This window comes from Pogona vitticeps, chromosome 12, assembly GCF_051106095.1.
Source record: "Pogona vitticeps strain Pit_001003342236 chromosome 12, PviZW2.1, whole genome shotgun sequence".
Taxonomy (NCBI): Eukaryota; Metazoa; Chordata; class Lepidosauria; order Squamata; family Agamidae; genus Pogona; species Pogona vitticeps.
The window spans coordinates 20,138,474-20,161,066 of NC_135794.1; the positions used below are offsets into that span (position 1 = coordinate 20,138,474).

General features: G+C 43.0%; 1 protein-coding gene across 3 annotated transcripts in view; it reads right to left on the minus strand.

Annotated features, from left to right (window-relative positions):
* Positions 1 to 8,378: 8,378 nt before the first annotated feature.
* Positions 8,379 to 22,593, minus strand: part of CERS3 (ceramide synthase 3) — a 40,238-nt gene continuing 26,023 nt past the window's right edge. For 2 of the 3 annotated variants that reach the window (XM_020781742.3, XM_072982073.2), the window contains exons 11-12: positions 19,780 to 19,827; positions 8,379 to 11,728 (exon numbers count right to left, since the gene is read on the minus strand). In XM_020781742.3, the coding sequence (XP_020637401.2) occupies positions 11,606 to 11,728; positions 19,780 to 19,827 (171 nt within the window). In that variant the 3' untranslated portion in view covers positions 8,379 to 11,605. The remainder of the gene's footprint in view (positions 11,729 to 19,779; positions 19,828 to 22,593) is intronic. The other variant, XM_020781743.3, reaches the window with a different exon arrangement.

Sequence of the window (22,593 nt, forward strand, 5' to 3'; positions counted from 1 at the left end):
GGGCTGGAAAATTGGAGAGAGACCCCAGGAGGCAAGAAAACCAAAGAACAAGGAGCTCAATGACAAGAGACAGAAGAAACCAGCCAAGTGTTTGGCTTTGAACGTTGATCTCCCAGTATGACATACACAAGGCATCCAGTTTTTTCAAGGAGGTAGCCACATATGTTTGCTGTGACAAAAACTGACAGAGTCTTGTGGCACTTTTAAGGCTTGCAGGATTTATTTGGCATGGGCTACGGTGGATCTTGTAAGGGACGTGGTTAAACCGCAGAAGCCTCTGTGCCGCAAGGTCAGAAGACCAGCCGCCGTAAGATCGAATCCACGCAGCGGAGTGAGCTCCCGTCGCTTTGTCCCAGCTCCTGCCAACTTAACAGTTTGAAAGCATGTAAATGCGAGTAGATAAATAGGTACCACCTCAGTGGGAAGGTAACAGTATTCTGTGTCTAGTTGTGCTGGCCACGTGACCTTGGAAACTGTCTTCGGACAAAACGCTGACTCTATGGCTTGGAAACGTGGATGAGCACCCACACCCTAAAGTCAGACACGACTGGACTAAATCCACCTTTACCTTTACAGTGGACCTTGCCCATTTCCTCAAATGCATGGAGCAGGAACTAGAACGATATGAGCAGTTTACACTTGCACAAGAACACTGCAAAAGCCATGATGGCCAATTGCCAGTAAATAATGAGATGCCAGTCACATTCTCAATCACGTGACTATTGCACCAGTGAATGTGTGGCCTTTTGCTACCACGCCTTATGCAATTTCACTCATGCATGGGTAAATCACCTATTGAATTCCGGCCATACGAGTCCAGCCACGGCTTTATCTAACCACACTGACCCTGGTTATACAGGGAGGACAAAAAGGGGATGGGATGCAGAATATGACAGTTGTCGTGCTATGCTAACACCAGTCATGAACTTTTCAAGGCCTGTTTCATACAAACATCCCGATAATAATAAGATCAGTTAGAACAAGACAATTTCTCTTCAAAGCCACCAAGCCAATGATTTCTGGTGATCAGAGACTAATTTAGGGGAAGGCAGATGTGGCCTGCTTTGTCTCATAGTTGTGTTGGAAACATCATTTATGCTAATGTGGTGCTGAAGGAGAGCTTTGCAGATACCCTGGGCTACTAGAAAGAGGAACAAATCAGTCCTAGATCAAACCAAGCCTGAATTATTTTCAGAGGTGAAGATGTCGAAGCTGAGGCTGTCCTACTTTGGGGACATCATGAGAAGGCAGGGTTCTCTGGAAAAGACAATAATGCTAGGAAAAGTGGAAGGCAGCAGGAAAAGAGGAAGACCAAATGCGAGATGGACCGACTCCCTAAACAAAGCCACAGGCCTGAGTTTGAAAGAGTTCAGCAAGGCTGCTGAGGACAGGACATGATGGAGATCGCTTGTTCATGAGGTTTACCATAAGTCAAGGGCAACTTTACAGCACATAACAACATAAGTACTAGGTTAGCAATGCACAGAAAGCTGCATGGATAAGCTGATAGGTGTCTATAATAAAATTAGAAGCACCTATATTGATTTAAGGGAAGAGAGAGATGGACCCCTTGCCCTAATTTTCTTCGTCTGCATCACTTTGGAATTCATCTTGGATGTTTTTTGTTCAGGGTGGTCCACTCTTGAGATCAGAGGGTGACTCCGCCTGAATAGAAAGTGAGTTTAGCCTTTGGATATACTACAAAAAACATGCTTTTCTTGCCTTGAAATGAACAGCAGTCATAGCATGGAAAAGAATTATACTATTTGAGAATGCTTTGTGTTCCGGGACCAGCATGTAGTCTCTCAGGTACGTTAGGAGCTACTTTATATCTGCTTGTTTTCCTGCATAAACAAGGAAGTGCCTCGACTCTTTGACATCAAAGCAACTGGATTTCCCTCTACGTAATCTGTACGTAATTCTAATTTGGCTTGTGAAAGATTAAAGAAGTGTTTATGGTCACAAATGTTCTTTCCCAATGGATGCAGGGAAAGAAAATGTCTCCTCCTTGAGACCTTTGCTCAATCCGGCTCATTTTTGCCAACTCGAATATGGGCATCAGTTACTCACCAGGATTCCTTCCTAACTCTTTCTGGAGAGGCGGGTCATGTAATCCATCGCTCGGCCATGGCCTCTCCCGACCATTTGATCGGGAGCCTCAAACCAAGGGTGCTTGTGGTTAGATTGCTGAAGACAGAAAACGTTTCATCAAAACCTAGATGGTTATGCATTCATTTCATCCATCCATCCATCCATCCATCCATCCATCCATCCATCCATTGACCATCTAGCAAATTGTTACTCTAAGCCGTGAACCACAGAAGTGAAGAAACAGAACTTATATAAAACACAAATCATATAAAAAGTTAACTACAACAAACTTTACTGCAAATAACAAGACTTATGACAGAATAAATATTGCTCAGTATAATAGGTGCCCCCTCCTTCTTCCTCCTTTGCAGTGTTTGACAAGGACTGGGGTCCTTGTTCCAGGGATGGTTTGGTATGGCTAGACCCTTGGTAATCAGTAATACCTCTAGTATCTTGCTCTTTTCTTTCTACTTGTTCCTCTGCATTGCTAGATTTTTTAAAATAAACATGTGCTTTCAATCCTTAAGTATTATTGATAAAAAAATGTTTGTTTTAATTACATTTGCATCACAACACAGCACCTGTTGTCATGCCTTCAAGGCAAAGTATAAGTAGTTAATCTTTAAAACTGGAATAATTGTTGAAGACCCAATTAACCTTACCTATAATTAACTACAGAGCAGCTGCTGTCAACGTCTAATGCATGCCGGTCTTACAAGGATGGAACTCTGCAACCTATAATCAGAGCTCTCTCTTTTCTACGTGTGTAAGAATCTGATCGGATTCAGGGAGCTGCTGGAAATGTGAAATCAATGAACACCACAGCGCTTACTGTTTCAAAACTACTGGAAATATCTGGCTTCACATGGGTTGGAATAGCCCTTAATTTGATACATCAGAGCCTTCAAGTAAAAAAATTAGTGGAGGGTCCTGCTCCACATAGGGGAAAGGGGCAACCCTATAACCCATGTATCAAAGGGTTTTGTTTTTTTTTTGGTCTTACCACCTTCATAGACACACTTGGTGGGGACATGGGAGAGGGCTTTCTCTGTGGCTGCTCCTTTAGACTCTGGAACTCCCTCCCACTGGAGGCCAGCCTGGCCCCATCTTTGCTGTCCTTCCTCAAGCAGGCAAAGACCTTTCTCTTCAAGCAGGCTTTCCTTGAGTGACTGGCTGTCTCAGTGAGGTTTCAAAGTGGATTGTTGTGCCTTGCTGCTTTGAATGTGATTTGGTGTTGCTTATGCTTTTTACTATGGTATCCGTGTGAGCCTTTTTAGTAATTGTATGCTCACTCTTGTCAGCTTTAAAATACTGTTTTCTAAATGATGTAAGCCGCCTTTGGTTCCCTTTTAAGAAGAAAGTGGGGTAATTTAAAAAATAAAATAAAATAAAGAAATAAAGGCAATAGTTGTCTGCCATCTAGTGTTCGAAGATGGTGCTACAGGCTACATTTTGACACACTGACACATTTAAACCAGTAAAAATTAAAAAATAAATACCCTTTGGCATACAGTTAAAAGATATCCTTGACATGCATGCCGTGGTTCATGCATTTAGACTTCAAGGGCTTGGGATTATGGCTCTTCAAGGCAGGCTGACATCCTCCTTGATTGTTCTAGAATGAAATTGCTAGTCCTCATGGAAATGCAGGTATGTTTTTAGTTCTTATGAAACTAAAAACATGGAAACATTATCTGATGTTGGCAGTTCTGTGCTTGGCAAAGCTTGTCTGTCTCTCCAAACCTCCATTCCCTTATTTCCCATACCAATGTTGTTTAAATGTTCCATGTTAAATTACTATCTCTAAATGTCCAATACTACATTTTTGGTGGGTAACACTCTCTCATCCCCTGCAGAACAGGCTGTGCAAACTCAAGGAAATTCCATCCAAAACCAGGGATTGCAATTATCAAGTTTGCATAATGTTGTCTCAATAAAAAATGCAGACTTCCTAGAGATGGGCACGAACCACCGGTTTGGCAGTTTGTGCCAGTTTGTTTTTCAGCTAAACAGGTGTTCGGCAGTGCCCAGCCCAGCCTCCTCTGATAGGCACCCACTTAGGGGCAGTGCCTGGAGGAGGTGGGGCAGGGAAGCTGCCTCTGAGTGGGCGTCTGCTGGAGGAGGCAGGGCTCGGAAGTCTGCTGGAGGAGGCAGGGCTCGGAAGTCTGCTGGAGGAGGCAGGGCTGGGAAGCACCGAATATCTGTTTGGCTGAAAAATGAACCAGCACAAACCACCAAACAAGCAGTTTGTGCACAAGAAAGGTCAAGAGGCAATGGTGACTGTACAGGATGAAGCACCAATCACTGTAGTGTCATTCTGTAGTCCCCTAAGCATGGGCACCACTTCAGGAGATTAAGCGAAGCATAGGTGGTTTATTTCTGTACTTCATCTCTCTCGACAGTGATGGCCCAAAGTGTTTTGTTAGTGGTCTAGTGGGGTTAAGCCTTGCAAGATTGAACTCCGGGACTTTCTGAATCACAGGGATGGTGACATCATTGGCCACTACACCATTTAGGCTTTCCTATTGCCTCTGAGCGTAGCTCCAAACCTTACATAGCTGAGAGAGAAATGAGTTCTCCCAGGAACACCGTATCGTTGCAAGCTATTGCTGTTGTATTTGAGGCTGACCTACTTCCTCAGTGAGCCATTAAGAAGCACTAACTTTACAAAAGCCTTGCTCCCTGATAGTTCAGAAGACCCAATCCATCTGCTTGCAGTTTTGATCTCCCATTGGGCCACGGGACTATTATAATGGGCGCCTCCGCTTAAAAACTTTGTATTGCACCACTGCTTGAATCAAAGATGAAATGCAGGCCACTCTCCAGTCTACAAACAGAAGCCGATTGGACTGTTCATGGAATCTTTCTTCACTACCGGCCAGTGAGATAGCCTCCTCTCTCCCATCTGAAGCAGCAAAACAGGGGCATGGTACACCCTGTTTGACCAAACAGAGTTAGAATAGGTGGGGAGTTCCAGAGAAACAGCCAGGAATCTGTCTCTCCTGCTCCCCTTCCCAGCTTCTGTTGCCTGAGGCGGTCACTGCATGCTGCCCAGTGGAAGAGCCGACTCTGCCCCCCTGGCCTTACCCTCTTTGCTAGAAAGCCAGGGGAGAATTTCATACCTGTGGTACTCATCAAGAGGTCTTGCAGCTCAAACACAAAACTGTAACTCTGCTACCACCTGCTGATTATTTTCAGAACAGTTGCTGAGAAGGATAGATTAATAACTGCAATTACCACGAGCGATTTCCATCACACCGAAAATCCACACACAGCCGGATACTTGAATATTCAGTTGATTTTGCCCTGTGCAGCTCTCTGTGAAGCCTTTTTGCTGGACGAAGCTACTAAGGCAAGTCCATTTTCACAGATATTTAATTGCACCGTCAGGATAGCATACAACCTTTGGTCTACTTTCAAATGCCTATCAGTCATCATTGTAGTAGTGATGATGATGATGATGATGCAGATGCACCTTCATGTTGATCCCAACCTGGGGCAACCCTTCTCAGGGTTTTCTCAGTACAGAATACACAGAAGTGGTTTGCCGTTCCTGTCTTCTGGGGGCATTACGGGACTGTGCAGCTGGCCCAAGGCTACCCAGGCTGGCTCTTCTGAGATGCACAGAATATTATTATTATTATTAATGGCATTTTCAAAGTAAGCGAGGTATTAGAAGAGTGTTTTTACTAATTCTACCTACCAGTGATTTTCCTTGTCAGAGGCAGGGAATCCGTTCTCCTGAGTCCTCGTTCATGACTCTGTTCAATATATCACACAGGGTACCCAGAAATGGACATGCTGCTTCCCAAATACAAAAAATTAGAAAGGCCTTGGTTTGCCAAAGGAGCTGAACTCAAAGAGAAAATGTGACTCCAGCCAGAGAAACCAATGATTTTTCACCAGTGGTCTTCAAGTAATGATGCAGAAAGTCAGGTGAGAATGACAGACCACCAAAATATATATGTATCATGGGGAACATGGATGTTTCCAAGTGATTAAAAAGAAGGTATTCTTCCCAAAGGTAGGGGCAGCTGAATGTCGGCAACATAGTACATAAAGAGGAATGTCCTGAGTTTGCATTTGGAAGGAAGGAAAGGAAGGAAGGGAGGAGGGAAGGAAGAAAGGAAGGGAGGGAGGAATGAAGGAAAAGTCTAAGTGCTGGGCAATTTCTTCAACTTTACCTTATAATAAGCCCACAAACTCCAGTAATCCTGCCAAGGGGAACCATCAGTTAAATAAACTTTCAGAACCCTACTGGAGTTCTCTACGGTCAGGGAGGAGGGAGATTAGATGCCTTTGATCTCCCCCAACCCTTTGATTGGGAATCCCACTCTTTGACAAGGGATTAATGTCAAGGTCTTCACTTCCTCTCTGGTGCTTAAGATCCAGACTGGCTTAGAAGACAAGAGTGGAAAGCAAAGAGGCCGGGTTCCCACCCACCTCTTTGCAGGTGTCTTAAGAGTTCTGGCCAATTCCCTCCACTTCCACCCCCACTCCCCAGCCATCTCTCTGAAATCCAAATCACAAACGTTGAGCCATTAAAACCCTTGCCCCTTCGCAAGTCTGCATTAAGGGTAGAAATGGAGGCACCTGCAATTCTTCGTCATGGGGAGTGGGGGCTTTCCCAAAGCAATGTTCTAAATAAAAGGAAGATCTAGGGTCTGGGAAGACCAAAGAGGAAGAGTGGCTGCACGGCACCCAATTCGTCAGTTTAAGTGTTACCTTAAGTCCGAACTTCTAGAAAACATTTCACGTTTGCATCACAGAGAAATTATGGCGAGCATCTTAATGGACACTTTTATTTGGTCCCTGTTCGAGATGGCGCGAACCACGGGTTTGGCAATTTGTGACAGTTTGTTTATTGGGCGAACAAATGTTCGGCACTTTAACTCCCCACCTCCTCTGGCAGCCACCCACTCAGAGGCAGCGCCCAGAGGAGGCGGGGCAGGGAAGCCAGGCCACTCCTTCCAAGCAGGTGCCTGCCAGAAGAAGCAGAGCTTTGACGCTCCGAACACCTGCCAATAAACGAACCAGCTCGAACCACCAAACCATCAGTTTGTGCCCATCTCTAGTCCTTGTATTAAACACCCGCATTTTTTGAAAACCAATGGCTCACACCCTAGAATGAACTTATAGCTACAATTGGCCAACCTCTGTGGCTTTTTCATACCGATTAGGTTTCTCTAAATTCATGCCTCCATACTCATCTTCTGTACATCCATTTCTCTCTGTTTTATTTTAAATGGCCCGACTGATGATCATCAAAGTTCTGTGGATTTGCAGCTGAAGGAACTGGACAACAATGCCTGTGGAGATGATGTTTTTCTTTCAGAATCAGCAAAATGCAGGGATCTTTCCCCTCTCTTGTTCACAGTTTGCAAGCTGCGTTCAGCCAAAACCCACATCTTCTCTTTTAATCATTAAACATCTTAGGGGCAGATTAGTATTACAGAGATACAGACACCTCTGATTCCATCGGCACACATATGCATACACATGGAACAACAAGATGCATGAAGTCTCTCCCTCGGCTTATTCATAGGGTCAGAAGACAAGATTCAGTATGTTTGTATAATTCTGCCTGCACCAGAGCACAGACAGAGTTCCGACTCCAGTCCTCTGAAGATGCTGGCCACAGGGACTGGTGAAACGTTAGGAAGAACAACCTTCAGAACACGGCTAAAGAGCCCGAAAAACCCACAATAACCATTGGATCCCGGCCGTGAAAGCCTTTGCGAATACACTGACTTTGATTTTATTTTATTTTTTGGCCTTATTCACATCTTTGCCCTTCTTGTTTTTAGAGAGGAGACACTGTTTTTAACTCCCCTGCCACCCAGTATGCATGTGTGTGAGTCAACTTCCTGTTAGATCAATTGTTTTTTAAAAAATAAAGTGTTATTTATTAATTTACCACGGATCAGCTGCCTTACCCCTGCTATTTTAAGTAGTTCTTTCAGGCTTTTGAACCAATTTTCTGTTGCCCGTTTTGCCTCTTCTTTTTAAAGATGAGTTTAAGAAGGGATCTTTGAGGGGGAGGGCTTTGGGCAAGTGATAAACAGAACCCAAAACTACCAGCCCCTTTCACATTTAACAAAAGGATGGGTATCCAAAAACGCACGAAGCATCCTCCTCCAAGAAAACTCAAAACGGATGAAATCCAAAATGTTTACCCGTCCCACGCCCATCCCTAAAATTACTTTGGAGAAACGAGAAGTATCACAAACAAAAAGCGAGGCATCACCATTATACTGACATATATGAAGAGGACTAAAGAACACGCAGGCATTTTAAAATATATTTATTGAAAAACTTGTCTAGGACTCTTGTAATGTCTTAAATTGAAAACCCCTCCTTTTTTAGAACTCTCAAGATAATAACAGCACTAATTTCTCACACACTTCTACTGGATCACAGATTTTCTTGTCCTTTGTATTTTTTTTGACCTATTCCAGTTGGATAAATGTTTTCCTTCATCCCTGGTGGACTCCCTTGCACGTCATGCGGCAAGCACCGGTTTATCCCCTCTCCCTCCTTTGTGCCATGTCCTAATGGCTCCTGCTGTTCCCTTCTCAGACGTAAGACTTGTATATGTGCTGCTGCTTAAACCAAAACTTTTGTCTGTTATATACCAATTTTATAGAACAACAAAAATAATCTTAGGACTGCGGAGCTGGAAGGGACCCCATGGATCATCAAGTCCAGCCCCTATCAAAGGGGGCACAGTGGGGGAATCGAACTCCCAACCTCTGGCTCCACAGGCAGGGATCTAAAGCACTGAGCTATCCATTCGTTTATGCTGTATTAGATATGGGCCCAGGATTGTCTGACAATCTGGATCTTTCTTTGAGAAGAAAAACAGTGGGCACACACACCTCTCTGGGGAGCCCAGAGGTTGAGAGTTCAATTCCCCACTGTGTCTCCCCATGAGTAAAGCCAGCCTGGGTGGCCTTGGGCAATCTACATAATTCCATGATGGCCTCAAGAAAAATAGAAAGGGAAACCACTTCTGTGTATTCTCTACCTTAAAAAGCCTGGAACGGATCACCGTAAGTCAGAATTGACTTGATGGCGTACAATTACTTAAGGGGACAATTCAGCTATTTTAAAAAAGCAAACAGGAAAGGAACTCTTGGCAGGTGATGGGTAGAAACCCACCTAGACATCCCCAATCTGTTACATGCAGGAAAGGCTGAACATATCTCTCATTTCCAGGACCATGAAAGATACCTAAAACCTGAAACTAGGGTAGCTGTGGATTCCAGAGATGCTGTAATCCTTAGAGCAGTGGTCTCCAACCTTGGGCCTCCAGATGTTCCTGGACTTCAACTCCCAGAAATCCTGGCCAGCAGAAGTGGTGGTGAAGGCTTCTGGGAGTTGTAGTCCAAGAACATCTGGAGGCCCAAGGTTGGGGACCACTGCCTTAGAGGATCGCTGAGAGCAGGGTTACGTGGCCTAGTGCTCTCCAGATGTTTCAGTTTCAGCCCCCATAATCATATACTACAACTGCCTTAACCCCAGTTGATAGCAGAGATCATTCAAAAATATCTAGACCAGTACCGAGCTGCTAATTGTAGATCAAAGGAGAGATTTCCAGGTAGGGGAAAGAAGGACACTTCAAAGCACACTTATTACAAAACAATGGGGAAAAGCATCAAGAATCCAAAACTGAGCTTCGTGACAATTTACCTCCAATTCTCCTTTGGCAGAAATGACCTGGGCAAGATGCAGTGCCAAACAAGATTATTATTTTTTTACCCTACCTTCAGAAAGAGCTGCTCTGGGTTCATTTCATGACCACCTAGTGGCCGCAGAGGGATTTTTGAAGCTTGAAAGAAATCTTAGGTCAGATCATACATGAAAAGAATTGTGTCATGACTTGCTCTTATAACGTTTTCCCTCCAGGCAGGTGAGTCTTTCAAAGTAGATGCCCAAAAAGATCAGATGTACAAATGAAGTTGTCTTTATCGGGGATCAACAAAAGCAATACAAATTACAGTGGGAAAAAACAACAACAACAACTCAAGCTAACCGGCACATTGAAGATTGACTCAAACACGTTATAAGAAATAGCATCAAAATTGTGCTCATTTTATCCTTGTGTGCAAATGCCCCATTGTGCACACAGCTGTCTTTTTGCTGACATTTTGCACAAAGGGAGAGGTTCGCCACCCTCTTGAACACACAGGAGGACCACTCTTTTGAAGAGGATGGTCTCTGATTTTCATTATTCCAAAATGGAGATTGAGAGGAAACATGGAAAGCTCCTGACACAAATCATTCATGCTCCATGTTTCCTAACTGCCTTCTAGCCACAGTCTTTAACATCCTAAGAGACGTCTCCTTCTGTACTTTCCTTCGTTATCTCTTCCCACAAGGGTGGTTTCCTTGATTCTGGCTCCATGCTTGCCCCTCATCTGTAATTTCCTGGCTCCCAGCCTTGCTCGGATGCTGACTCAGCCCAAAAACATTAGTCTATAGAGCACAACTTTCTAAAAGAAAAGATTCAAACAATAGATTCAAACAAGAAAGGAATCAAACAATATGCCAATGTTGCTGGTGTGTTGACTTTCAAAAGCCCAGAGGAGCACTGGGTTTTCCAGCAATCAGCATAACAATGAAAATGTTCCTCCTTCCTAAAGCAGCTAATGGGCGGTGACTACTCATTGGCGGTGCAGAATTGACAGCTTTTCCATTTCTACAGATCTGAACCTTCTACAGATATTTATTCATATTAACTCCAGGGGGCTGTTGGTTCTAACTTACTAGACAGCCTCAAACATCACAAGATCTCTGAGGTTGCTTCTGTTCCATCAAAGCTTACCCTCTAGTTCACAAAATCTTGCATCACCATCATCAAGTAAAACACTGATGGATAGGTCAATCTAGACTAGAGGAAAATGGTATGAAGGATCTCGACAGATGCTACTCTATATTGCCTCTTCCTATGGACATATCTGCCAAGAGGAAATTAGATCCAGTTCTCAGAGGATTAACCCAACGATAAGGGCTTGAAGCTCAAAAACTGTTTTTTAAAAATTTTTTAACAAATATTTTATTGAAAAAAATTTGACTAGCAAGGCTTTCTCTTGCATAAAACTGTTCAGATCCTTAATGGAATAATCTGCACCATGCCCACACTTCTTGAATCACATTACAGCATTATTAAAGACAATGTCTTATCATATTTTAGATGTACGAGTATTTCATTCTGAAGCAATGGTGTCCAAAGACCACCTGGAAACCACTGAGCATTGGAAAGAGTTGAAAAGGTCATATTTGCCTATATGCCCCCATACAGCATTATTAGAAAGCAGGCCATTAAGTAGATTTTGTTGAGTTAAGCAAATTATTTTCACTCTTTTTAAAATCTGGGCTCTCTTCCAGCTCTAGTGACCGGCAATAAAATCAATCACAGACTCCAGTTAAGATGTTGACGTTAAGCTCTCTACGGTAGGATGCGTTATAGGCACAAAAAACGACACCACGGGGAGACAGAGCTGGGCATGTGCTAATGACTGTGGTTCAGCAGACTATGGCTCGATCCATTCTTGCTTCCGTTCTTCATGCACGCCTCTTCGGCATCACTGAATGAATCCTCCTCTTCTTCATCACTCCTGTCATCCTTCACATTCTAGGGGGGGAAAAGAGTGTTTACCAACGTGAACAGAAACCAACACATGCAGTACTGACGGCTTTGTGGTAACAGCAAAGCAGACACAAGGATAAAGAAATCAGGTGATGATCAGAAAGCAGATGAGTCTTGATTATTCAAAGAGGTGCTTGCTGCATATGGAGGACATACGACATGAACTTTGGAGTGCAATCAAAAGCTAAAATCAGTCTGGAAACTGGCTAGTGAATTTTCCACGAGAACCAGAATTCTCATATTATCTGCCCGACCTGCTTGGGGCATTTCACAAGTTGTTGTCCAAAAACACACATCTGTACAAAATTTTAACCAACAGCACACAAAAGCCAGGAACACAGAAGGTGTTCTCAAACCAGAGATGCTTCAGCCCAACTGATTATCCAGTTCAGAACGCGAGTCTCTTCTCAATCTGGATCCTCCAGACTGGCATGGCTAATTGTCAGGTGTGATCCAAAACAATTCAGGATGCCAGGACTGGAAAAGCAAATGATCCAGATAAATAATGAACCCAAATCAAGTACTACAAGGGGGAAATAAAGATCTTCCAGTCATTGGGGAGCAAGTAATGGAGCTTAGTCAGGAGTGGCCAACTTGGACAGATCCAAGGGACAATCCGCCCACCAGCGGATACTTTGTGGGCCTCCATTCACTAGGTTCTTGCAGGTGAAAATATCTTGAGCCTTTCAATATCAGTCTCTCCCACTGAACGTCAAAGATGAAGCATATTCCAATAATGTACATGGAAAAATAAGCTTCACAGAGTCTTGCTCAGAGATAAGTACATAGAGCATTTCAGCCTAACCAGGCGAGGGAAAGAATCTTATTTTACTACCAATACCCATCCTGCTCCATGATATAAGCACAGCTCTTCATTTGCTGGGCTTTCAAGTTTGTCAGCTACAACTGCTAATTCATATGCACCGATAAAAGACGCCTATGATTGCAGCCAGGCTGATTTCAGTCTTGCATGCCCACTCATCCACCCATCGGTATATTAGCTTTCCAAGAAAACAACACTGAGATTAGAAAAGAAAATTAAAGCATAAACTCTTCCAACTTGACCTCGCAACATAAACTTCCTGGGGTTCTCTCTTTTGTCTTTTCCACCGCGATGCACCGGAGGGTATCCAAACAAACAAACTGTACTGTAAATACTGTAGGATAAACTTGGCACATCATCAGATAAAGGAAAGGAAAAGCAACCTTCCTCACACAGACAACTGATGAGGTATCATTTTGTTTAAATCGCCCACTGGTGCTTCCTGAGTAGAATTCCACTTTGCACTTAACTAAATGCGACCATTTTTTTGTTGTTGTGGGGGGGGGGAGCTAGGGAGGGAAAGGACAATAGTTCCCAGGAAGACAGAGGAGGAAAACCCTCCAAATTCTAAATGGAGGAGGAGGAGGAGAAGGAGAAGAAGAAGGAGGAGGAGAGGGAAATAGGTGCTGAACGCAGAAGAAGATGACTTGACAGAAACCTGGCTTGCCTTCCTGTCTTGGATCAAGACACAGAATCACAGAAATATAGAGAAGGAAGGAACCTCAAGGGCTATCCAATACAATTCTTGTCAGTGCAGAAATCTACAATTAAACACCCCCCAAAAAACAGCCTTCCACCCTTTTCAAACACCTCTTATGGAGAGAAGCTGTTTGACATCCAAGGTGGTCCATTCCCTGGTTAAACTACTCTTATCATGAGGAATTTCTTCACAATGTTTCTCTTGAACCTTTCTCCCTTTAGTTTGAACCATTTGGTTCCGGTTTTCAAGTTTGCCTCTTCATTCATGTATCAGCCCATCAGAAATTTGAAGACATCTTTCTTGCTTATGTTCTTATTGTGGTGCTCACAGCTGGATACAGTATTCCAGGCAAAGTCTGATCAAAGCAGAATAAAGTTATATTCTTTTCCCCATTTACAGTATATAGATACAATACTTCTCATGATTGATAGGTAAAGGTTCCCCTTGACATTTAGTCCAGCCATGTCTGACTCTAGGGCGTGGTGCTCATCCCCGTTTACAAGCCGTAGAGCCAGCGCTGGTCCATCTACAAGTGGTCTGTTTAGAGCTGTGGTAGGATTGGCTTGTCGCTTCTCCGTGCGGCCGAGTAAATGGGGTGGGTGGGGTGAAGAAGGAGGTGGAAGGAACGAGAGATATCACAAAGAGACATAATAAAGAAAAGGGCTTTTTTGGAGAGGGAGGGGAAAGGGGGTATCAGACACACACACACACAGAGACATAGATAGATAGACAGACAGACAGACAGACAGACAGACAGTTTCACTGATGTTGCTCTGGCTTCTGCACCTCCTCCCACTCTCCAGGACCTCCACAGCCCTTTATGCTTAAGAGAATATGTCACTCATAAGAAATGGCCACACTGTGCCACCTTGCCTGGAGTAATGCTTGGTAAACAAACATTCTTCGGAGTAAATACAAATATGATCAGGCTACATGACAATGAACATCCTGCCCCAAATCCAGGAACTTCACTTCAGCAGAAATGATTGCTCTTTCTCTCCAGTGACCCAAAACTGTGTATTGGATGAAATCAAAGAAGCTACCCAAAAAAACAAAACAAATGTTTCTTCACATGAGAGCAGGTGCAGTGCCACAGGGGAACAAACATGTGACCTCATGGCTTCTGGTTGCTTCTTACAACATTCACACAACGCCTGTTGTTAAAAACTCTGTAGGCTAAGGCAGAGCAGGTGCAGATTTAATAAGATAGGAAGGAAATGACATTTTGCAGACATGAGGCGGAATCCTGTTGTATTTATTCTATGTGGAAGGATATGCAAGCAGGTTTTGTGGATTTGAGGCTCTCTGTCACATGACCTATTGTACAACCAGGTGCACAACTAACAGCTAGAAAAAGAACAAGCAATGCTTGTGTGATGATTGTCCCCCGCAAGTGTGCAAGTCAATAAGATGTGGCTCATAGCTGAAGCCTTTAAGATCCTTTCTTTTCTTCTAAGGGTGCCCTGGGATTGTGCAGCTTGCCTACAGGCCAGCTCTCCTGCCAGGAGGCACATTGGGGGGACTGAATTCCTAACCTCTGGCTCCACAGTCAGATACCTAAAAATCACAGAGCAATCCAGCCAGCTTTACTCACCATGAAGTTCTACCGATGAGGCTTGCTCCCAAGCAAATGAGCAAACCATTCTAGCCATAGTACAATTTCAGCTCCCAACACAACTGGAAAGGAGAATCCATTTGATTGTCAACACTCTAAAACAATGGTCCCCAACCTTGGCCCTCCAGATGTTCTTGGACTACAACTCCCAGAAGCCTTCACCATCACCTCTGCTGGCCAGGATTTCTGGGAATTGAAGTCCAAGAACATCTGGAGGGACCACTGCTCTAAAAGATCAACTGGTTTGCTTTCTTCCCAGTGAAATTTTTGTTAAAAACATTATTTCCCATTCAGGTACGAAAAAAATGTACTTTAGTTTCTTTTCTTAACTGAAGGATAGGCCTTTGCAAACTAGCACTATATCAGCAACCTAAAACAAATCACCACCTATTCTGTGCCTCTCAGTTTTCTCGATCCGGCAAGGTGACCCTCCCCGATTATCAAACAAGCAAGTACATTTATTACAGCTCAGCTTAATTCAGTCAAGTCAGAACGATTTTGAAGAATCCCTTCCCTTTTTAACTGTTCATCAGGTGTTCCAGAGTTTACATCAATTCTGATAGGTTTGGTATCAGGATTCACTCGCTACTCCAGGCTATGGGGCTTTGGGAGAAAGTCAAAAGCCCAGGGGATGCTGTGTGAGTCACAGTGTCCCACTGCTTCCCAAATGAGTCCAATTATAAATCCACAGTTGGCAATGAAACAAAGGGACAATATAATAAGCATTTCGGTGCTGCTTTGAACTGACTTTTTAACCCTAAGACCAAGCTTAGAGTTGAGCTAAAGGTTCCTTGTTAGGAGACTTTAGCTCACATTATGAACGCTTGCTTACCCGAAAAACAGATTGTCAAGTTTGGTCGGTGTGTTTTTACCGAGCAAAGTAGCTGCAGAATGTCGGGGGGCAGCCTTCCTCCAAACTGTGCCCAGCAGAGATACTGGAATGGAGCTTTTTCTTTTCCTAGCCAATCATGTTGTTAGAGATGATGGTGTTTGTAACCCTACACACCTGCAGGGCGCCAGCATGGGCGTTTTCGCAAGTGCCAGGGCTGTATAAAAAAAATGTTGTCTGTACAGGCTGAGTCCTTTTAGATGCAATGGGTTCTTCCTCTGCACTCAATCATCTGATCTGAGTTCTGAAACTAGCCATCTCGGGATGCAAAAATAAATAAATAATAATAAAATAATGCAAATGCTAGAGAGATCCAGCATTTTTTTCAATTGGTTGTTGTGGGTTTTTCGGGCTCTTTGGTTGTGTTCTGAAGGCTGTTCTTCAGAACATGGCCAAAGAGCCCGAAAAAACCACAACATCCATTAGATCCTGGCTGTGAAAGCCTTCGCGAATACACTTTTTTCAATTCATCTTGAATTTGGAATAATCTGCCTTAGATACTCTTACATGGTATTTGCACAAATCAGAATTGTGCAAATGTATTTTCAGGGCAAAGAGCCCAATATTCTTTCTTCCCATGTAGCAAAACATGCACAGTGCAGACCTTCTGAGCATTATTTTCCTACAAGACTCCAAGTGTTCTTCTGCAAACGAGCTTTGTCCGTCTTTAAGAAATCCAGCTTGGTGGCCACCTGCTGTATCCAGACAAGAATCCCCAAGTACATGGCTATGGTTTCACTATTTCCATTAGCTGCCTGGATTCTGAAAAAGGCGTTTAAGAGGAAGCTGCAGCAGTCAAAGACTGTGCAGGAAATTAAAAGAATACATCTTCCATCCAGGATTTTTGACAAGTACTCTGAGCGAAGGAAAGTCTGTACAGAGCACCGGGCTAATAAAGTCTGCAGGGAAGTGAGTCAAAGAAGAAGCCTGTTGAAACTGGCATTGCCTTCGCCAGAGATTGGTCCGGCACATAGCAACATATGGTGTGTGGGTGGCAAACCATTGTTTCTCAATCAACCTGTCAGACCAGCTTTTAGGAAGAACGGGGCCATGGGAAGCAAGTGTGAGAACATATACATTCGCCGACTTTCATGCAGCTTTTTGGAACGTTCCCGTTCACGAGATGTGCAATTCAACTCTCCCAACGGACAGGTCCGTGAGCCAATATCAAAGCACCGGGCTTTTCGCTTTCTCTCCTGCGAACAGAAACGAATCCACTGGCTGGCGATCTGTGGCTTCCCTCCAGTAAGATTTCTCCACCTCTCATTCATCTTTAGCGCTCCTAACTACAGCACTGGATCGTGATCTAACGGCAGCCAACTGGAAGTCCACGAAACATATTCCAGAAGAAAGACACATGGCACGAAAGCCAAGGGTTTGGCTTGAAGAGAAAGCCGTGAAAAAAGAAGGGAAGCTACACACTGCACAGAAATGCCTGACTCCATGAAATCCTTGGCTGGCCAAAGGAAAACCGAATTGTCGCCCAATATTAATACAGCCAGTCAGAAGTGGGGCAGGCCAAGAGCAGCAGAGAGTGTTAAAATCTTGTCCAGCGACTAAAAAAAAAAAAGCCACAGCCAAGCCCGGCTGGGTCACAGGACCAGCTTGGAAAGTAAGTTCCTTAGGCAGAGTTCATCTGTTTAGCATGGAAAGAATTTGAATCAACGGGTAGAGGATGGAAATGTTACAGAATGTCACAGAATTCAACTAAAAATGAAGGTGCGCTAGCAATGTGAATGCAGTACATTATTCTGGAGGACATGGATCAAGAGTAGGACAGATACTATATATGCGATCAACCCAGTCAAGCAGTAAATCCTGTCCTTGCTTGTACCTCACCAGGCTATAGGCGGGTGAATGCAGGTGTTCCTTATTTATTTAAGGAACTTTCCTCAATTCTTCTATTAGAACAAGCTCTCCAAGATGCTTACAAAGATCAATAATTAGATAATAACTTCTCCTGTATTACCAAAGCTTCTTGAACACAAGAAATTAGAATGATGGGGGAAGTGTTCAGCCTAGTAACTTCTCTGACATTCTAGTTATTATCTACGTGCAAGGAATAATTTTTTTTTCTTGTTGGATGATTCAAATAGGAGGAATTCTCCCCTGACCGACTCTATGTTGCCTGAAGGGACACAGCCCGAAAATGTTTCAGATTGTATAACTACTGGGATGGTGAAGCGCTGGCATACAGTGGACAAAATAATCCAGAGAAAGAGGATGGCAGTAACAATGACAATCTGAGAACTGGTTCAAAACAGGCCTTGATATGAACCTTACATCTCTGGGAAAATGCCTTCCTGTCCAGAGGGCATGGCAATCGTTACCAAAGGATTAAACCCCATGAAGGAGATGAGCAATTAGTCAAGAGACTTCAAAGGATCAGTCCTGATGGTGGTACTTGATGTGTCTGTGATATCAGGTTCTTGTTCTCTATAAAGAAGACTGAAACAGGCAGATGGGGGAAGAAAAGGCAGCGTTCTTATGTTAGGGGCAAGGCTGGCTTCCATCTCTCCAGGAATAGGTCTATTTGCATGGGAATAGACCTTATTCAGATAACAGGAATAAGGAATAAGTAAAGGAATAAGTAAAGTCTAGGCTATCCTATGTTCCTAAGTGTGTACCTCCTTTGGAAAGAGCAAAGATTGGTTTTGTAATGCGTTGTGATTGTGTTCCAATGGGTTTTGGTTTTGTAATGCATTGTGATTGTGTTCCAATAGGTTTTGAGTAACTATCTATTTTTTTTTCCTTTAATAAAATTATATCCAGGGGTTGGGTAGATTTTTGTGTAACGTGGAAATTTAGGTCCTTGTTTCTGGTGTCTGAACCACTTTGCCGAACTCCTAGTGTTGGAAGTCAGAAAGTGTGTGTGTGTGTGTCTGTGTGTGTCTGTGTCTGTGTCTGTGTCTGTGTGCGCTGGGGTGGGAATGGAGGTAAGTGCAGGAAAGTGCCTGCCTGCCAGGAAGTGGAAGGAAAACAACTTGAGAGGCACAGTTCTCTCACCTGGTGCCTTCCTTGAGTTTCCCGAACTCAGAGTAGAAAGGGCCGGGGAGTAGAGAGACTGTCAGAGGAAAAGGACTGGATAGCTGGCAATCATCCCATGTGTGTTCACAAAATATATGGAAAAGGTGGATGTCAAAGTGAAACCATGTTCAAGCAAAGTCAAAGTTCAGCCATGTTAAGAAGACAGGAGAGTAGAGAACATGCCTATGTAACTCATTTCCACAGTCTTCATTATCTTGGATAGTACATATGGTCACATTAAAAAAGTGGCCTAAAATTGAACAAATTTTGGCTAAGGTAGCAGCCCTTTTCTTACAGTTACCTTAACTGAAACTTCAGAAGAGGAAATGGAGCAGTCCTTTACTTTCTCATACTCCCAAATATGACCATTTGGAAAAAACAGAATTGTCTAGAATGCAGAGATACACCCGGGTCAAATCAAGATGTGACACTGGATCTGGTAAGGCTGTTGCACTTCTATCCCACCCCACCCCCCCAAATGAAAATTGAGCCAAAAGAATCTGGTTCACCAGCCAGTGTCCTAAATGGCATTTGAGAATCTTTCGAACCATCATGAAATTACAACTCTGTCCCAAACCACGAGAAGAAAGAAGTACTTGAGATAATCAAATCAACAGTTGTCCCAAGCAGCAAATCTTCATCACTTTTGGAGTAAGTCAACTCCTTATGAATCAAGACTGAAAAGAGCCGTTTCTCATTTGTGCTGGGCAGCGTGAACAAGCAAACTGGGACAAGAAGCTCAGAGGAGAAGATGATTTGCTAGGAAATATGATTGGTACAGACAGCGAGAGAATCAATGTCACGCTCCATTTAGAGAATGGACTGATCGTGGAAGGGGTGAATCAAGAGTTTGATTTGTAAATAGTCATTTTTCTATTTGGTTTGGTGATTCAGGTAGGTTCCATTGGAGAAAGAGAAGAGACACCAAAGAGACTAACAGATCATTTCCAGGGAGGGCATGCAGACGCTGGGTGCAACTTACCTTGTCATTGCCAATTTTAGCCCAAGTTGGAATAGGAATCCTAAGCACCTGGAAAGGGTAATCATCTATAAAATGACTGTGACCCAGCATGTGAACAGTAGCTTTCAAGATGCTAGACCTCCTGGGAGGAAGACGTTTTCCCCCTGTTCCGTTCAGAAGATGGTATTAAGAAGACCCGTCAGCAGCTGCTCCCCAATTTCGAGAAGAGAAATTCCAAAAAACTACCAGCAAGAACTTATTCATTGAGATGGGAAGATTTAGATTTGACCATGTGCACACTTCAACAACTAATGCTTTAATAACAGGGTGGATAAGAAGTAATGATCTTATTTTTAAAATCAAATTGATTTAAATCACAATTTAAATTCTAAAAATTGATTTTTTTATTTAAATCATTTAAAAAATCTGTTTACTTTAAAAAATTAAACCATGATTTAAATTGTGATTAAATCAATTCGATTTAAATCAAATCCATCCTGTCTAATACTGTACTATACTTTACAATAGCCCCAGTGTAAATTACATCTGAAGAAGACCTGACGGAAGGCTGCAAGAAAGCCTATACTGAGCGACCAAGCAGTTACTTTCCCTAGCATGTCTGTAACCTTTTCATCCTATTTGGTCATTTGCCAATTAGGAGAGAAAGACAATTATTCCTCAACGGAGATAAAACCACACGAGTAGTACATCACAAAACACTCAGGGCTGGAAATATCTGTTATAAGGTTCAGCCATCTATGTTATCAATTCACATCACACTGAAAATAAATGGGAATAGTCACCCCTTTCCCAATTCCACCCTCAGTACAAGGAAGATGATGAAATATAGTACTGGGTGGGGGAACTGCTCTGTTACAATACCTTTTCTGAAAAGGATTTAAGTGTGATGTGGAAATGCCTTTTTTTAAGGAAAAAAAAAGAAGGAATAAAAGTGTATCTTGAGACCAAGGGTGGAAAATATGAACATACAAATGGGCCAAAACTAAAACCAAAACTAATTAGCACAGGGCCAATTTGTCGCTAAAGCAAATTTCAGATGGATTGTTATTCCTTTGCAAGCTTCGCGTCACGATTTCTTTGCACATTTCCTTGCTCTGCGTTAGCAGAGGTGTACTTGTCCATCACCATCCTGCCACAGGGGAAAACAGGACTTGGCCAGGAGCCAAGGAAAGATGTTAAAAGTGGCACCACGCTAACCGTCAGGTTCAAGTGGATTCACTTTTAATAACTGGTTTAAATAATTGGTGCCTGAGTCCTGCAGGTTTTGCCAGCGAAGCTCAAATAGGAAGAGATAGTCTAGGCGTAGGAAGAAACTGATATATCTTATATATTTCACAACTTCCACCTTATATCTACTCAGAGACCTCATCTACTAATCTGCCAGTTTCAAGAGTCGGTACTCAGCACCTGCATCTCAAGACAGGAGCAGGAGAACTGGGTAGCGTCTATTTCAAGTTCACTCAAACTTCACAAGGCACTGGGCACTATTTAAAAGCTTTGGCACGTTAGCCACCAGACACTGCCATCTAAAATACTTGGCTAAATCACTGGTTTTTCCCCTTTTTATTTTCCTTTTAAGTAAGATATAATTAGTTTCTTGTTTGAGATATAAATAAGTCAAATATTTATTCATTGGTGGCCTCTGCTACTCATGGCCACAGTCCTGGTTCAGAGTTTTGGGTCAAATTTGTCTCCAGAACCCACTTTTTCAAGACTGGCTTCCATTCCAAAATAAATTCCACCACATATCACAAACGGTAGGGGAGCGAGACACGTAGGAGCTATTTTGAGCTCGGCTTTTTCCATCATTGCTAGTGTGGCTCCAGGGCCTGCCTATGTATATTCTGTATATTTTTACAACAGTGGTGCCCTTTAAGAAATCTTTTCTAGATGTGTCATGACTTCATGTGCCTTGATAGCAAGGATACATGAACACTGTCCTTTTGTATTCATTCATTCCGCTCTTGAAACATTAAATCTCAATGGATTCCCTTTAGCAAGATGCTTTTAATTAGCACGTCCTTCCGTATCCTTATTTCTCTGTAGATTTTAAACTTCCCCTCTAAAACATGGCTATCTTTTAACCATCAGAGCTTCATAATTTTTTGTGATACTAGAAGCCTGCATCAAGGAGGCATAACAACAATATTCTGCCTTCCTGAAGAAACAACACATGCTGCTTAGCAACTGAAATTCTTGAACCACAATAATGTCAAGAAAATAAAATAATACATTTTAAGAATTAAAAAAAAACTGGTGAGGAAAAACATCTACAACTGACTTATCTAACTTGAAAAGATATTATAAGGCAAACAAGAAAGTCTCTACAAAAACCAGGGTTTAAAATGGCTGGTTTAAACTTCTGGGGCTGATTAAGTTGATCTTTTGGAGACAGGTCTTGTGAAGCCATCAATGGACTGCTTTGAAGAAACAGGATTTTAAGTCATCAAATTGTGATCACGGAGGATGGGCAGCTATCATGGAAAGCACCCTGACGGTGCCTGCCTCTTGGGGTCTTCTTCATCCTCTTACCCAGGAAGCTACTTTCTACCAAGACAAAGCATCAGCCCGTTTAGCTCATTACTGCCTAGTCCCTTCTCCAGGTTTTCGGAATGAAGGCTCTTCCCAGTCCAGCCTGCGGATCCAATGGATTGAACCCAAGGCCCTCAGCATGCAAACCACATGCTCTATCAGGGAGCTACAGCTCCTTCCCTGTGAGATGCTCATTATAAAACATTCCCAGTGTGGCTGATGCATTTTTGCTTTTTTTGTCACCGAACCTACCGTGCTAAAATAATTCCATCCACTTCTTTG